The 17,260-nt window shown below is 43.8% G+C and overlaps 1 protein-coding gene across 1 annotated transcript in view; it reads right to left on the bottom strand.

Annotated features, from left to right (window-relative positions):
* The window catches only part of AUTS2 (activator of transcription and developmental regulator AUTS2), a 1,158,739-nt gene extending 1,141,941 nt beyond the window's left edge, over positions 1-16,798 (bottom strand). Inside the window, 2 exon segments of the mRNA XM_034670021.1 lie at positions 15,616-15,843; positions 15,845-16,798. Of these exon segments, the coding sequence (XP_034525912.1) occupies positions 15,616-15,843; positions 15,845-15,937 (321 nt within the window). The 5' untranslated portion in view covers positions 15,938-16,798.
* Positions 16,799-17,260: the final 462 nt, after the last annotated feature.

The following is a 17,260-nucleotide window of genomic DNA, read 5'->3' as shown; positions in this document are numbered from 1 at the left end:
CTGTAAAATTGAACATCTGCACGCACCTACAATTCTATCATATCCTTATCCTGCCTTAAAAAAAACTGTCCCCACCCAATATATTTATGTGTTTATAATTGACAGTATGTCCCCCACCCTGCTAGCATATAACCTCTATTACAGCAGGTATCTGTTTCTCTTATTCACCATACCATCCCCTGTGCCTACAACAATGCCTGCCTCGCACACAGAAGTGACTGATACACATTTCTTGAATAAGAGAACAAACAAAAGAATCCAGATACCTTTTACTTCCCAAAGAGAATCTTACCCTACTATGTAAAACAGGTAAAGTTGGAGCTCTGGTTAAATGAGGTCAGGGCCTCCCCTCAGCTGATTCAGCGTCCCCCTGAGGTGCCCAACACCACAGACCAAATGATCTCCAAAGTCATTTACTGCTCAGAAACTCTCCCAGTCCACATTATTTCTGTTAGACTCCAAAGGGAAACATTAAATTTGATGAATGACTTTCCATTCTGTGATTTCACTTACTAGTCACTGACAGCTACATCAAGTAACCTGAAAATTCAAAGCATACCATGTCCCAGAACTGCTGCATCCCTAAAATATCTGCCACCTAATAGTAGGCATGTAAGAATGGCCAGGGGAAAAAAATTCCAACTCCACGGGACAGGGGTTGGTTGGACAGTGTCTTTTTCCATGCCCTATCACATGGTCCCTGGGCCTCTGGGACCTGCCTCTCAATGCTTCTAAGGGCGGGTGGGGGGGGGGTAAGGAAGAAGGATGGTGGCCTCAGGACCCATCTGGAGACAGATGTCATACAATGGAGGATACAAATTTGGGCAACATGGCAGCCACCTGTGGCTTCCTGACTCCACTGCTTCATCTCTTTTTTCATCTAATGACCTTACACACAGAAAAACAGAAGTGGGAGTTTCCTAGAGAAGAACTCTGCAGGAGGCATGAACAGTTGGAAGAAACACTCCAGAGAAGCCAACTGGCTACAGTACTGTCAGGAGGTCTTATGCACAGCTCAAAGACCTCCTCAAAATTGCCGGGAAGATATAAAATAGACTAAGCAAACACGTCAACGGGACCTTTGCAAAGCTACAGCATCCAGACTAGCAGTGCTGAACTAAACAAGAGTTATCGACTGGAAGCGTGGTGACCCATCCTCACACTGTAATCTAATCCTTAAACTAAAGACAATTTAATGCCTTTGCATGTCCATATGTTTTCTAATGACGCCATTGCTGTCAGCATACTACAGGAGTGCTTCTTGGAAGATGGAAGTAATGACAAAGCACATCATTGGGAAGGCAATTATATGCAGTACTAACCATTTTACAATGGCCATATGGGCTGTATTTCAACAGCGTAATTTCCAAATCAGCCTGAGCACACAAATTTCTCTGTCCCTAATCCCAGGTACACCATATTAAATGAAATAAGCGTACGGATGAAATATGGGCAGCAGATGTAGAAATCTCTAACATGAAAGCTAAAGTCGTGTTCATCTGTAAACAGTAAACAGAGGGCACCCACTGTCCTGAAGCAAAACTGACACCCATCTCTACCAGTCCCTTAATTGAAAACATCACAAGGGTGTATTACAAACCACCAGAGGGGCAAGGAACAACACAATGAAAAGTTAAAAATACACAATTCCTACATCAGTGTTCCTAATCTGAGACAGACCCTAGAGGTAATACAGAACTCATATTTTACAAATACATAAAATTCAGGTGTAAGAGATCACTTTTAAAACCCTGGACTTGAAGGTATGGTTCCCATTACACCAGGTTTTTACAGTTAAATTCTAAAAGACATGCTTTGACTTGGGTCTCCCCTACAATCACAAACTGGGCTAAAAACTGAAATCTACTGTATTTCCATTTGGGATGTGCATAAGCATAACTGTGCTCACTGGAGCAGTTGGGGGAGAGACATGCTATACTGTGTGTCTCAGAGCATGATAGTTTCAGAAAAAAACACGCGCTCCTGTCTTCAAAAAAAGAGACTGTTCAGAAAAGTGGTTAACTTGACTGATCTTCATATTCACCAAGAAATCTTGTTAAATTTCAGTCCCAATGAAAGTGTGTGTGTGTGTTTTACTACTCGTCCAAAGATGGCATCAGCCAGGTCTGAATCCTAACATCCCAGAGCATGAACTTGTGAGGCCCCTCTTGGCCCAAAAGAGAGGAGGGGGCTTCACAAGAATGTACAGTACTCTAACCACAGTTGGGATTTCCATAAGAAGTAAATCTAACCGTCACATTCATTAGCATACTCTTTGTAGCATAAACAAACCTCTACAGGGTAGAATGGGGAATGGGGGAGAACGATTTGCAAATGTGCTTAGAATAATGACAGGAAACAATGACAGAGGAAATAATGCACTATTTGTCACCGAGTATCATCAAGATACAGATATCAAGAAATGCAAAGAACGATTTAGTATGGTTTTCCATCAGGAAGAATAGAGTACCTATTGGTTAAAAAACAAAAACAAAAGCCTAGCAATAAGGTCTGTTTTACTGCCAAGAGAAGTTACTTCCTAGAATAAATAGAAGTTACTCCCTAGAATAAACAAAAGCAGACAAGACAAAATACTTAGGAATCTATAGTAGAAAATACGTTTATGCCCACAGTCACCTGTTGAGAGGGTGCCAGTCCCTTCTCCAATTTTACCCTTCTGCTTCAGGGGGCTGTGGGATGAAATTCATGAACTAAGGATATGAAAGGGTTTAGTGTAAGGACTGGCACACAGTATCCTCAACACTATGAGCCTGAACCCTTGCCTTGGAGAAAGGCTTAAAATCTACCGGAGCAATGTGACCGGGGAAAAGGTCAGATTTTAACACAGGGATAAACAGTGAAAAGGGGAGAGATAGAGAGAGAGAGAGAGAGAGAGAGAGAGAGAGAGAGAGGAAGGAAGGGAAGGAAGGAAGGAAGGAAGGAAGGAAGGAAGACAGGAAGGAAGGAAAGAAGGAAACCCAACAAATACACTTGCAGATTATATGAGTAGCTGCCACTTACCGTGAGCGCCAGCACTTAAAAAGAAAATAATTTCCCCCAAAATGGTTAAGTACTCTCCCCTCCCTAAATCCTATTATTACAGCTAGAAAAATCCTTTGTAACCAAGACAGTTTTCAGGAGCAAGGAACAAATGGGGTCTACCAAAGACCCATCTGGGACTCTCTCACAAAATGACCCTGAATTACAAAGAAGGGGAGAAAGGGGCGAGGAGCACAAGCTTTCAGGTCAGGTATAAACTACTGCATTTCCTGCCTCTCTCGTACTGACCTTGGGCAAGCTGACTTAACCTCTCCCATCTTCAGCTTCTTCAACTGTAAAATAGGGAAATCTATCTTTCTTTTTCTTTCTCTTTCTTTCTTCCTCCCTCTCTTTCTTTCTTTCTCTCTCTCTTTCTCTCTCTTTCTCTTTCTTTTCTTTCTCTTTTTCTTTCTTTCTCTCTTTTTTTTTTCATGAGGTAGCTCCAAACAGATAATGAATGCAAAATTCTGAGCACAATGCCTGGCCCAGGGTAAATAAGTAAACAGTGGCTCCCTTTTCAAAAATGTCTTTTCCTGGAATTTTTGCACAAATATGTTAACTGTAAATAAGCACTGAGTACCTACTATGCATGGGTTATTGAGTAAAGGAAGCAACAATCCTGAGAGCTTCAAATATCCCAAGAATGATATATGTAGGCAAAGTACAGAGGCTAAAGTTAGAGAATAGAGGAAAATAAAACAATATATTAGAAATTTGGGGGGGGGGACTCTGGCTCTCTTTTCCAAGGTTCTAGTCATACTCCCAAGTGACACACAATAAGCCATAATGGAGCATATAACAGACCAAGAATAAATTAATAGCACTCGAACTTCCCACCAGATCCCAAATAAAACACAGGGTACATTGTGTCATGGTCAATGCTTCAAAAACTTCTTTAGGCTGGCCCCAAGATCTCAATCCATGGGAAAATCATTTCAAAATAATGAAATACTCTCAAAGCTAAGACATAAAGCACTTCTCTGACCTAATCCATATCCCACATTAAGACCACCAATAAATGTTATCATCATCACCATGATCTGTGATTCTGGGAACAAAACAGTTGCAGATAATTAATTGTGGGTTGAAATACAGATAAAGGATGGCTTTATTGGATAGGTGTTGAAGTATGACTGATTTGAAGGAGTAAGCCACAATTTCATTTTTCAAGAAGTGATCAAGGGAGCTAGAAGCAACGTAGATAAGCTGAGTTAAACAGTTTCTGATACTTTCAAATATTGTATGAAGCTACTCTTAAATGCAGGAAATACTTCTGGAATCAATATTTAAAAACAGTTATGTTCCTTCAACTAAAAGTGACCTGGAACAATCTGGTCCAGTTCTAAATTAGACTAATAAAGCAAATTTGAAAACAACACAACTGTCTAACATCGCAGGTTTCCACATTCAGGTGTGAAATCGCACCTCTCAGAACAGAGGCTGAATTATCCCCCTGCCTCTCACCTGTAATTATCATTTGCTGGCCCCCCAGGTGGCTCTCAGCCACCACATCTCCTCCTCCCCTCACGTCTGGACATATAAATTCCCTCTGGGGCGTCATACACTACGGGGGTGAGAAGGAGAACAAACACAAAAACTTCATGCTGGCTTCGACAACTTCTGAAAATATCTATTTTCAACACACAGTATAAGAGCAATTCGACAAAATGAAAACACCCTATGTCAGCATGGCGAAGGATAAGAGTTTTTCAAAATAAAAAGAGCAAATTTACTTCACAGTTCCTGTAGAGGCCAGCTTCTTCCATTAAGGCCAATTCCAAAAATTTAGCAAAAGATCTTTCATCAGTTGAGAGGGCATAATTAGATGTTTTGATTAAAGCATTTTCCTCCCCTGGTTAACAAGATATAACAGATGTCACTGACTTCCCTAATAACAATACAGCCCTGCATTTGGCATCTTTACAATTTTAAAACTGAACTGTCATATCGAAAAATTATAGGTAGGGTGTTTCTATACAATCATGACTCTGAAGTGGTTATGACATGCCTGGACTCCCCCAAGGAACAGATAGGAAAATCATATTCCATATTCATAGCCGCAAGCCCTCCTTAGCATGCACTTGAAAACCGCCCTCTGAAATGTGAGTGATGCGGGCTTATTCAAATCACCACCAATTATTCCTGGAAGCACCGATCAAGTGAGGTACGAAACCTGAACAGAAAATGCAAATCTCAGTTACTTTCTTCCAGGAACACAGGGAACACATGCAGAAAAGTGTCGCAAGGAAAGCAATGCCCATCTAAAGAGACCCACTCTACCAAAATCCCAGCTTCCAACTGCAGAGAGGAGTACTCTACTTGATGTTAAAAAAAAAAAAAAGACTCATCTTTTTCACAGTAAGATTCCCTTGGTGCATTTGAGTCAATTTATAAAAATTCGATTTACACCAATTTTGTTAACACATCAGTTCAGAGTGTAACTACGGATAGGTCTGCGTTTTCAATGGGAGGTAGCCTCCCTGATTGAAGTTCAACCCAAACATCCTGGTTTAACAACTCCATTAATGACATCAAGCACAGATCTAAAGATTACTCAGCCCCTTTGTCAGTCGCATGTGTTATTTATAGCAGTATATCAATCATGTCTTATTATTTCCTACTTTCTGGTCCTAAACTATTTGGTCTGCCAAATTAATACATTCCATTGCTGCTGCAAACCTAAACAATGCTTGATAAAAGATTAATAAAATAGTTGGGTTCTCTGCAACCACACACACACCCAGGGAAATTCATCAATGTCTTTTTATTTGCATATTTGGCTGACTGCCCCCTTCAGCAAATATGTGAGGCACAATGCTCAGGTATCTTGGTTTATGGTTTGCATTTAATTCAGGGTGTCAATCTGCTTCTGTTTTAATTACATCCATCTTGATATGTTATTACAATCTCATGAAAACTTCATTTCATTATATGAATGGCTATAAATATATACACATGACAAACAGTTGTTATAAATTTTCTGGTTCAGCAATAAACAGGCAAGATGCCTTAGCCAAAACATCATATGGATTTAATATTTTGAGTCTTTCTTCTTCAGAAGAAAAGTTTGGTTGAGACTTTAATTCAAGTATACTCCTAAATTCACTTCAAATATTCTGCTAGCAATGCCATAAAGTGGCTCTGAGTTTCTCTGGGTTACCAGGCTGAAGAAAATACTATATCCAAATAAAACATGTTAAAATTTTAAGTAGCCCATATTAAGGTCATTCATACCCAAATAATTATTGCATCTTTCCACTGGACATTCAAGAATGAGAAACCCTCACATCATCACTCTAATATTTACTTTTTCATCTACGGCCTCATTATGGGGAGGGGTGGAGGATTTAGAAAAGACTAATGCACCCACAGAGAAAAGCCAATGAATTACAGGGTGATACACTGGGGGGGGGCACAATGCTTTCAGAAGGTTCTTGATACTGAGTAATAATCAGAAAATTTCTCAGAAAAAAATAGGAAGCTTTATAATCATGGGCATTCATCCTCGTTTACATTATTACTTTTGTTTTTAAAAAACCTCCTTCTTAGGTTCCAGGTCCTTGGGAATCCAACTACAAAGCAGAAGCAGTCTCCTAGTTTCAGCGTTTAACAGTGAGAGCCATAACTCCCAGTGTGATCTTGAGCAGGTCAATTAACCCCTCTGGGCTGTGTTTTCATTTGCAAAATGAGAGGTACAACTACATCACTAAAGACAACATCTGTGCCTCTAATGCCACTCCGGGCTTGGAAAGCACATCAGCCAACAATGGCTGGAGTGGAATGGATTAGAAGACTGCTCTAAAAAAAGCTGAGGTCCTAACTTTAGGATAACAACTCCTAAAGATGTAGCTCTGCACATTAATCTCAAAATGTAATTTTGTCAAGTAATCAAATCCCCATAAGCAATGAGCAAGGAGCCAACTTTGCAATATGCAGCAATGCACAATACCAAACACCTGTTTCCCCTTTTGCCCCCGTGAAAGTCTAATTTCACTTGAATGATACAAAATCATTTCTCAGAACAGCACAATCCAGGACCTTCAGTTATTTTCGTCAATGGAACATGTACAGGGAAAGCAGGTAGAACGCTGGAATGTCTAGCATGTGGCTGGAAAACAAGTGAGAATCTAATCTTCAACCTTGTTTCATTTACATCTTCATTCTTCCTTATGTCTTTTCTTACTCAGTTTTTTCACTAAAGAAAAATATTCACTGACCCACCTTTATTTAGCCAGCAACCTTTAGCCAGCAAGCATAACCAAACAGGGACCCTAGCAATCAACCAAAAAATGTCTGTTTCGGTGTCACTACTGCGGGATAACTGCAATACTGGACTCTTAATTTCTCTTCAGGCTCTAAAATATCACTGCCACCAGAAACTTTGCAGAAACCTAAAATGAGGTCGGGAGGCTGGTGTTGTGCCACAGTAGCAGGTAGGTGCAGGGGGGGAAAGGAAGATGACATCCCTCAGGTATCATCACAACTTGACCCTGGCATTGAACTTAAACCCTATCCCAGATGCATATATCCCTGCCAATGGAAAACTATCAGATTTCAACCAGATAACCAAGAGTCACAATCTGCCTTCACAGGCTGTGCTTCTGTAACTGGCCCAGGTCATTTCAAAATGCCTCAGTTAACACCAGTCGCAAAGTACCTGCAATTTTAAGGCTTTCTGCCAAAACTGAATCCCAGCCTGCACTAGCCTTTTCATTACTTACAAACTGTGGGCTTTCCCCTTCTCTTCCCATGCCTCCGTTTTACTGCCCTTGGGTTTTCCAAGGCTCTTAATAAAGGTACCAAGGAGATATGACACCATGAGGTATAGTGGCAAGCCAAAATGACAAGTCAAGTCTTTAAAAATATATTTGTATGTACCACTTGGTAATTTGTGTTTGCTCAGGCAAACTCTAACCGGAGTTCAGATATGAATGAGAAATCAGAATGATGAGCTGTAACAGCCTAGAAAACTGTGGCAAGCAATTCACCCTCACATCAGAGTCCTTCAGACAGGTGAAACTCAAATAATAAAAGTGTGGAATTTTAAAGTTTCCACCTTTCATCTACAACTTCCTAAATCCATTAGCTTTTAGCAATTGCATTTATAATGGATAGTTCTACCTCAGTAAAGGAAAAAGACAGAAGGAAGGGAAGTTGGGAGGGAGGCATGGAGGGAGGGGAAAGGGAAAGGGAAAGGGAAAGGGAAAGGGAAAGGGGAAGGGGAAGGGGAAGGGGAAGGAAAGGAAAGGAAAGGAAAGGAAAGGAAAGGAAAGGAAAGGAAAGGAAAGGAAAGGAAAGGAAAGAGGGAGGAAGGAAGGAAGGAGACAAGCAGTGGGTAGGTAAGGAATCTAAATGGATCCCCCGATGAGACTGCTATATACACTATTCTGTGAAATAAACACCTGCAAAGAAAAGCAGCAAGACACATGCTTTCAGGCTACAGGTCACCTTGCAAAGGATGGAAATGGAGGCCTAAAGATGACTGAGCCACAGAAGCCCACACTTGCCTCGTCTCCTCCTAAGCAAGCAAAGACACCCAGACTATGTGAAACACAGTCTCCCCCTCCTCAGTTACTAACAGCATAAAAAGGACCTATTCTTTGTGACCTTACAATGATAACTTGCTGACAGCATACCCCCTACCCTTAAGGCTTGTTAGAAAAAATGAAGGAAGAACACAGCTCAGACCTGGAAAAACGAAAACAAATTCAGGCTCCCACCAGCCTTAAAATTCTATGCCCCTCTTCTAAGGGGAAAAAACAAAAATATCTGCATGCATCTACTCACAGAACAGGTACAGATGATATAAGAAAAACAGTTCTGACCCACCGAACAATGTCCCTAAATTGTTTTTGATCCTTTCCTGTCTTGGGTTTCACCAAATTAATTCCTATCTCGCTCTTCCAAACTTCAATTATCTGAGAGTTTTCAAATCTTGATTTGAAAATCTACCTCATTTTTTCCCAGAACTTCCTCAAATAAACAGGTGCTATCCCATGACCAAGTTCTTTTTCCTGTATCTACAGAATATTAGGTTTAATCCTAACCCTGGGGGGGGGGAAGTGTTGTTTCTTGAGGAGAAAGAAAAATTAGCATGAGGCACCTTCACATAGTTAGGCTACATTTAATGTATTTGACTAATCACAGCACAAGGGTAAAATAAAATGCAAAGCCACTAACCCACCATCCGCCACCCTCCACATACGGGGACACACACACACACACACACACACCCCTCCCATCAAGAAGTGCTACAGACCCTCTGTCCAAAAGCTTCCAAATCTTGTAGCCACAGGGACCTAAATTATTCCCTAACAGCTGGCCTCAATTATTATTTTCTGTTTGGGGCATATCTAACCCTAACATTCTCTCAAACCTAATAATCGCCATTTATTTTTCACAATATATAGTACTGTTGTACAGAAGTACAGAATCTTTATCACCCTCAATGCTCCTTGAATCGTGGTGAAAGCTCAGGTGTTTTTTTTAACCCCTTTTCAAGAAAACACTGTCAGAGGATCAAAGGCTAATCACTAACTTTGTGATTCATTTTTTAAATTTATGGGTTCATTTATAGCCTATCCTACCTCCGAAAAAGAAGTGAAGAAATCAATCCAAAAAACACCACAAGCCACATGGAACCATCATCATACCACAACCTTCAACCTCATCTCACATAAGTACACCTGACTGATGCTCTGCCTCGTCCAGCAAAACACTCAAATTCAGTCCGTACAGTAAAATCCTTGAATTCGTAACCACGCACCTTATTCCCACTCTTCCTTCTACGAAAACTTTCTCACCACTTAGAAACACCTCAGATCCTAGGGCTACACATACTTTCAAAAGTGAAATGCTGGAACTGACCCATTTACTCTGTAGTCCCATCCCAAACTTCCTAAGATAGAAAGCGAAAAATCCACGGAAAACGGAGCTCTACAGCTTTCCCCGGCTGTGGAGCAGCAGAAGGGTTCTGACCATGCTTGAACTACCATTTCATACATAAGCGAGCAAAAGGCAAATAATCTGAAACCTTTATTTTAACATCACTGTCAACCTTCTTTGTCATCCAACCTTCTTTCCCAGCTTGCTAAAAGCAGCCATACAGGAAACTAGAAGGGACGGAGAGACAATAAAACACACTGCCTGAAGGGCAGCTTGGTGGCATCATAACCACTAGCATCAGGGCTATTAATGAGAATCACTCACCAACACTCACCTCATGGCGGGGTTGCTAACCATCAAGGAAAGAACTGACACCAGGGAGCAGGAGGCAAAGTGGATTCAGCATCATTATTTATGTCTCCCCTTCCCCTTAGCACTCCCACTTAGGCAGCAGCCTCCCCTCCACCCCCAAACTTCTATGCCTGATCTTCCAAGGCGTCTATCACCAGCCCGCCTGCCCTATACTCAGAGACCACCAAGTTCCAAGATCTGGAAGGGACCTTGGAGATCTTTTCCAGCATTCCCCATATCGGATTATGGATTACAGTGCCAAGAATAAGAGCGCCCAGGAGTCAAATAAGTTTAGGAAATAAGGCACATTGCCTTCTCTGATATTCAAAATTCACATCTGCATAATAAAAACTTTTAATTCTGGCAGAACAAGTCACCCATTTAATTTTGTCTTGCCCCTCAAGTTCCAAAACTACTTGAGGGTAGATCACATTTTTTTTTATCTGGAACACAACTTATGAACATCCAGCAGAGCTAGGCTCCCTTCTATTTTGGGTACCTTTGCTCTAAATTAGTCTAAACCTCTCAACTAAGGGATGAAGAAAATTATACTTTTAGAGAGTAACTTCCCAAAGTCTGTCAACTAGTTAGGAGGGCCAAGCCTGGGACATGGGTCTGCACAGGTGTCCGCTTGTACAATTCTGTTAACTCATTTCTACCAGCCCTTCCTTGCCCCCAAGCCCTAATCAAATAGCACCTTCTCAATCCTCTTGTTTCTGTGCTTCCTCACTATTCCCTCTCCTTAGACTGCTCTCCCCATCCCCCACACCCTATCTTTCCAAATCTCTTTAATCTTCTGGGCCCCACCTTCACCAAGAAGGCTTCTCAAACACTTCAGCCTATCTCACTACTTCTTCGCTGAAGGCTCATTGCACTTAGTTGATATCAGACATTCGAGGGCCTGTTTCAAAATTATTTTATAGTCACTGGACTTAATTTATCAACTACATACTCCTTCAAGATGCCACATATATTTTAGGTTTCTTGCCACTCTTTCTAGGCACTCCATAAATATTTGCTGATACAAGAAACATGACCAACGTAGTTTTTTAAACAACGGAAATAAGTGAGATTCGACCACAGTAAATTATGGTATGTCGTAAGCACACAGAATTCTGTACAGGCTATTTATGTTACCAGTGTGTAGGTAAGCCCTGAAACAACTAGGAAATGAAGACCACATGAAAGTCTTGGTTTGATCCTCTAACCACCAGAAATAAGTCTTCCTTCATTTTCACAAGCCTGCAAAACTCCAACTGGCTTCCTGTCTACTAATCCCACTAACTTCATCTTTGCTTCCCTTGGTCAGTTTTACAAAAAGAAGCTGCCCTTAAAACCCAGTGTGTAACAGAGAGGGGAAATGATGGATCTGCAAAGTGAAATTCTCAGCCATGGTGTTCATGTGGCTTCCTAGTCAAGACTACACAGAAAGAAACCCAAATAAGAACAGAAAGGCAGTATTATCTGGCACATCAGGGTACAAACAGTACTAGAACCCCAACATTTCCATTTATATTTCATTGGCTGGAAGCCATTTTAAAAAAATGAGGCATGGTATCTGGGGATATTTGCTCTCAACCTATCATTCAAAGAATATTCAAATAAACAATACCATATCCAAATGGTAATTCTGCTTCTCAAATGCATAATGAAAAGAACACTACGTTCAACTTTAGCCTCCTCACCTACACTCTTATCTTCTATCATGAGACTCTTCACAATCATATACTTGAACTTCAGGGCACAATTACTTGAGACAAGTGTCCCTGCAGAATATGAAACTACCTCAGCCAGTTTCACTGCCTATAAAATGTGGGACTTCTCAAACTACTCCTATAGCTTTCATCACCTTAAATAAAAATCAAATGATAGTGAAAATAATCAACTTAAAAATGCAGGTTCTCATTAGGCAAGTTTCTTGCTTTTACTCCAGTATTAGTAAAACCATAGTTGAACTGGAACAGTTTTTATCAGCACACTTCATCATGACTTAGGAGCCTCTTCTTTAAAAGGCAAGTCAAAATCAGCTACTCAGGACAAAATCATGGAGTCAAATAATGAATCCATTAACATTCTAAGTACGCAATTCTGCACTTTGCCAGCTACTGCTCTGAACCAGCATAAGCTACAAGGCTAGCTGTGCAAGCCAAGATTTCTGGTTTCTTATCACATCATACTAGCAGCAGCCTTGATGATACGTGGTGACAATTGATTCCATTTCTAAACACAAGGCACAAAAACATATTAGGTACTTATGGTAAGTCTTGGCATCTATAATAATTCCTAACATTTACAAGCACTCCATTAACATATATTTCTGTCCAAGTTCATAGTTTACTTGCCTATTTCCCAATAAATCCTCATATTCCGTTGTGATAGCTCAGTAAATCTTGTAAACTGAGAACAGTGAGACACCAGAGGTTTTAATGATCACTACACACATATGTCTGACCATCCAACAGGGACACAAATGTGATAAGCAGCAAACATCAACTTTTCCCACCGAACCAGACATATATGATGATTTTTATTCCCCACTGCATGTTTTTATTATGAAAAGTTTATTTATATCTTTCCTACAAAAGCCAAGCCTCTTAAATGTGAATACTGACAAGATAGTTGAGAACATTAGGGGACTGTTGTTAATTTATTTAGGGGTGATAACGGTACTGAAGAGTTTCTGGCGGGTTTTCTTTTTGAGTCATTACCATTTAGAGATATGTATAGAAATATTTACTTATTTCTCATATCCCATCTGGGAGGGGGGAGTAGATGGGATACAGATGAAACAGACGAGACATGAGTTGGTAGGAGTTGAACCTGGGTGTTGGGAATATTAGAGTTTATTATACTGTTCTACTTTTATGTATGTTTAAATTTTTCTGTAAAGTTTTAAGGAAACTTTTTAAAAAGTTAAACCTTTTAGACCTACATACAGATATGTAGATGATATTTAAGTACGAAGGTAGCACAGCATTCACCTAACCAAAGTAATCTGGGTTTTGAATCTGGAAAAGTAGCAGAAAAAATAATCACAGCAAGGAAAGGAATGTTATTAATGCTAAACTCTGAACTTGATCTTTTTAAAAATTAAAAGTTTTTTAAAACCCCAAAGAAACCAGAATGGGCACATTTTCTCTCAAAAGCTAAATGGATAGACATATACATCCCAAGCCCAGTGAAATATCTATTTATTAAAAATAGAAACAATAAAAAAAAAAACCAACTGCCTAAGTCATTACCTACCTCTACCTGGCTTTCAAAAATGTTCCTGGGAAAATGCAGGCCCCTCTTGCTTACTTACTGTGAGGGGCCAAACAGCAACCCAGGATAACCATGCAGAAAGCAGAACCACTTGTAACCAGCTCTTACAAATAATGTCCTAAACCAACCACAGATAGCAATGGTGAACCAGATTCTAGGCAGCATTTCCTATTAGGATACATGCTGCCATTTCAAATCCTATCTCAAAGCAAGAGAGAGAAACAGAGAAAGAGAGAGAAACGGAGAGGTCACACTGTACAGTACCCTCCCACCTTGGCAAAGTTAAAGCCACAGTTAGAATTATCCTAATAAGTGGTGAGCCTCAACACTCAAAATAATTGTGTAAGATCCATTTTAGCCAATAAATCACCAGTTCTAGAACCAAAGGGTAACTGATTCAATCGCTAACATCAAAATCTACAGCCACCAATACCACCACCACGGTCCTCCCTTCCTCCCCAATCACTGGCCACCATCCACCACCATCACCACCAGCAGCCCAACCAAAAAGCAGTTCAAACAGAAAAGAACAGCCCTGACAGGAAGGATTCCTTTTTAAAAATATTTAAACCTGACATCCAAACACACACGCAGAACCGGCAATCTAAACCTGTACAGTTACTGTATGTGAGATTAAAGCTGTCATTAACAAAGCTTGCATCTGATCATCTCAAACAATACCATAATAACAGCAAAAAAACCAAAGGGAAAGGGGAAAGTTTCCTTCAGGAACCTCAAACCACAACATCAGGTGCATGAAATACTAGAAACCAACTCCTATCTGGGTTTTGTGCTTAAGAAAGCGGGACCAACTCTGCAGAATCTCAAAGCCTTCTGTGTGCGTGGTGTGTTGGGGGTGGGGAGAGGGAGGTGGGGGGGAGGAAAGGGGGTTACATCTATAGAGGCCAATGACTGATGCCAGCACCAAATCTGATCCCTCCAGGTAAAGACAGTTTACCCCAGGCCCCTGGACAGTCTCCGTCTACCCAACCCCCCCACCCCCCAGGAGCGGGTAGCTGGCAGGAAAATGTGCATTTGGAAATGAACGCTGCAGGTGCCCAAGGAATAAAGAAAGACACACATACACAAACACACACACACACACACACACACAAAGCCAATCAGAAAGAAAAAAGAAAACACAAAAAAAGGAAAGGGAGAGGGACAATTCGGTGACAAGCCCTTCAGATACCAGCTAGGATTTTCTTCTTTCCTCCCACCAGTCCTCCCTGGTGTACCTTTTTCCGTCCTTTAACCAAACTGCTCGTGTACACACACACACACACACAAATGTGCCTATGTGTATAGATATTATAATTAACCCTTTCTGTAATAGAGCCCCACATAGAATACAGAGAGATATTCCATCCTTTCCTCTCTTCTCTCCCCTCCTCCCTCCTTTCTCCCAACCGAGAGAAAACGCCCCCTTCCCCAGCTTCACCAAAAAAAAAAAAAAGAAAAAAAAAAGAAATAAAGGGAAAAAAAGAAAAAAAGAAAAAAAAGGAGCAGGGGAGGGGAGCAAAGAAACCACAAAACCCCATCAGTCTCCAGTCCCGAGGACACCCAGACCCAGGAAAGGTATATACTATACAGACACACACGCACACACACACACATACATACACACACACGGACATATGGTTCTGTAGAAAGCACACAGAGAACCGTCCACGGGCGCCCCAAACCCAGCAAAGAGACTTCCACCAGCCAAGAAGCCATGATTGGGGAGGGAGAGGAGGAAGGAGTAGGAGCAGAGCTATCCGTGGAGGGGGGCGCATTGTTGTGATGCCTGAACCCCTTTCTCCCTGCCCATCTGCTGAGGAGGGGGTGCAGGGAGGGGGCGCAGGGGAAAGGCGAGCGAGAATGAGGAAACGAGGAGACCAGGCACAGCTTTGCGATTCCCTCCTGCTGCCCGTCTGCCCGCGCCCCCAGCTCCCCCCCCCCCAACAATAAGACCTCAGCCTAGACAGACAGACAGCCAGACAGACCGGAGCGCGGCGGGGGAGGTAGCGGAGCCGGGCGCAGCCGAGAGGGGTCGTGCATAAAGGGAAACCGGGGGGAGGGGGTCCCCCTTACCTCCAGCGCTTCAAAAGTGACAAAGCTGGTCATGGCAAATCCATCAATGATGTCCTCTTCGGCCGAGGTGGACTCTCTCCGCTTCCTCCGCGGGGGTCTGGGCCGGGACGGGGCGGAGGACGGGGGCTTCCCATTGTCTTCCTTGTCTGAGCCCGACGACGAGGCGAGCGAGGGCGCCCGGGTCCGGCCGGCCCCGCCGCCGCCGGCCGCGCCCGCCGGCCGCGCCGGCCCCCAGCCCGCCCCGGGAGCGCCTCTCCCGGTCTCGCTGCGACCGCGACCGCCGCTTTTTGCGGAGTCCATGGCCCCGCGTCGGGCCATCCATGGCTCTGCCGCGCCGGGGTCTCCCCGCTCGCCGCCCGCCCGCCACAGGCTCCGGCCGCGGCCACACAAAAAAATTGACACCAACCCCTCCCTCCCCCTCCTCGGCTTCCCTCCGCCCCGTGGAGGGCGCGGGGGAGACGGCGGCCGAAAGAAGGGAGAGAGGGGAAGAAAGAGAGGAGAAAGAGAAGGGGGAAGGGGCGGAGAGAGGGAGGAGGGACGGGAGCGAGGGCGAGAGGCGAGGAGCCCAAGTGCGGGGCTCCCCACAGCACCGCGGGTCGGAGATTCCTGTGAGCAGCGCCGAGCAAAGTAATGGCTGAACACACAGGTCTCCTTTAGAGGCAAAAAAATAACTCACCAAGCAGGCAATAAATCAGAATAGCGGAATGCTTTGATCAAGAGACTGGGAGGCTCCGGGGAGCCCTCCCCGCGGCCATTCTCCGCCGCGCCCCCCGTCCCCCGAAAAACGCCGGCCCCCCGATTCGAAACCGGGTCCGAAAAGGTCGCGGGAAAGTGGGGGCAATGAACTTCACCCGCCCCTCGCGCAGGAAAACACCCCCGCCGCCTCTCACACACGCCTCAGAGAAAACTCACTCCCAGGCTCCAAAATTTTTAAGAAATGCATCCAAGGGAGGCCAAGGCTTCCGAGAGACCTGAGAGGGACGAGACCCCCCAGAGAGGGAAACATAATAATGAAATAATTGGGAGGGGAGAAGGCAAAACTGGAAGAGGTGGAGGAGAAGGGAGGTGGAGGAAGGGAAGGAGGATGCTGGAGCAGTTGTGGGGCTCGCTTTTCGGTCCTGGAGGGGGGAGGAGAGGAGATGAAAGAAGAGAAGAAGCAGACCCTGACGCTGCCACCCACCCCCCCACCCCTCAAAAAAAAATTTTTTTCCAGTCCCAGAGAAGAGGTCACCCTTCCTCAAAAAAGGGAGGGGGTGAGTCAGTCGACGAGGAAAGCAGAAAGAAATCTCCAGCGGGAGAGACACCGATGTGCCGCCGCCGCCGCCTCCTGCCGCCGCCGCTGCCTCTTCTCTTCGCCCAGCCCGAGAGAGAAGCGCGGCCAGGAAGCGCCGGGAACGCCGCTCTCGCCGCCACCGCTAACGCTGCCGCCGCGAGAGCCCCGAGCCGGAGGGTGCACGGCGTGTCCCCGGGCGGCTGCAGCGGGAGCCCGGGCACGGCCCCATCCTCCGCCCGCCCNGGTGTGTAGAAAGCAAAAGGCTGGGGGCTGGCCGCGCTCGCGAGCCCAGGGCATGCGCGCTGGGGCGGCCGGGCCTGCGCACTGGGGGTGGAGGGGAGCCGGGAGTGGGGAGCGAGGAGGGGCGGGGGC

This window comes from Ailuropoda melanoleuca, chromosome 10 (genome assembly GCF_002007445.2).
Source record: "Ailuropoda melanoleuca isolate Jingjing chromosome 10, ASM200744v2, whole genome shotgun sequence".
Lineage (NCBI taxonomy): Eukaryota > Metazoa > Chordata > Mammalia > Carnivora > Ursidae > Ailuropoda > Ailuropoda melanoleuca.
The sequence above is the reverse complement of the archived record's forward strand: the minus strand, read 5'-3'. Positions and strand labels throughout refer to the sequence as shown.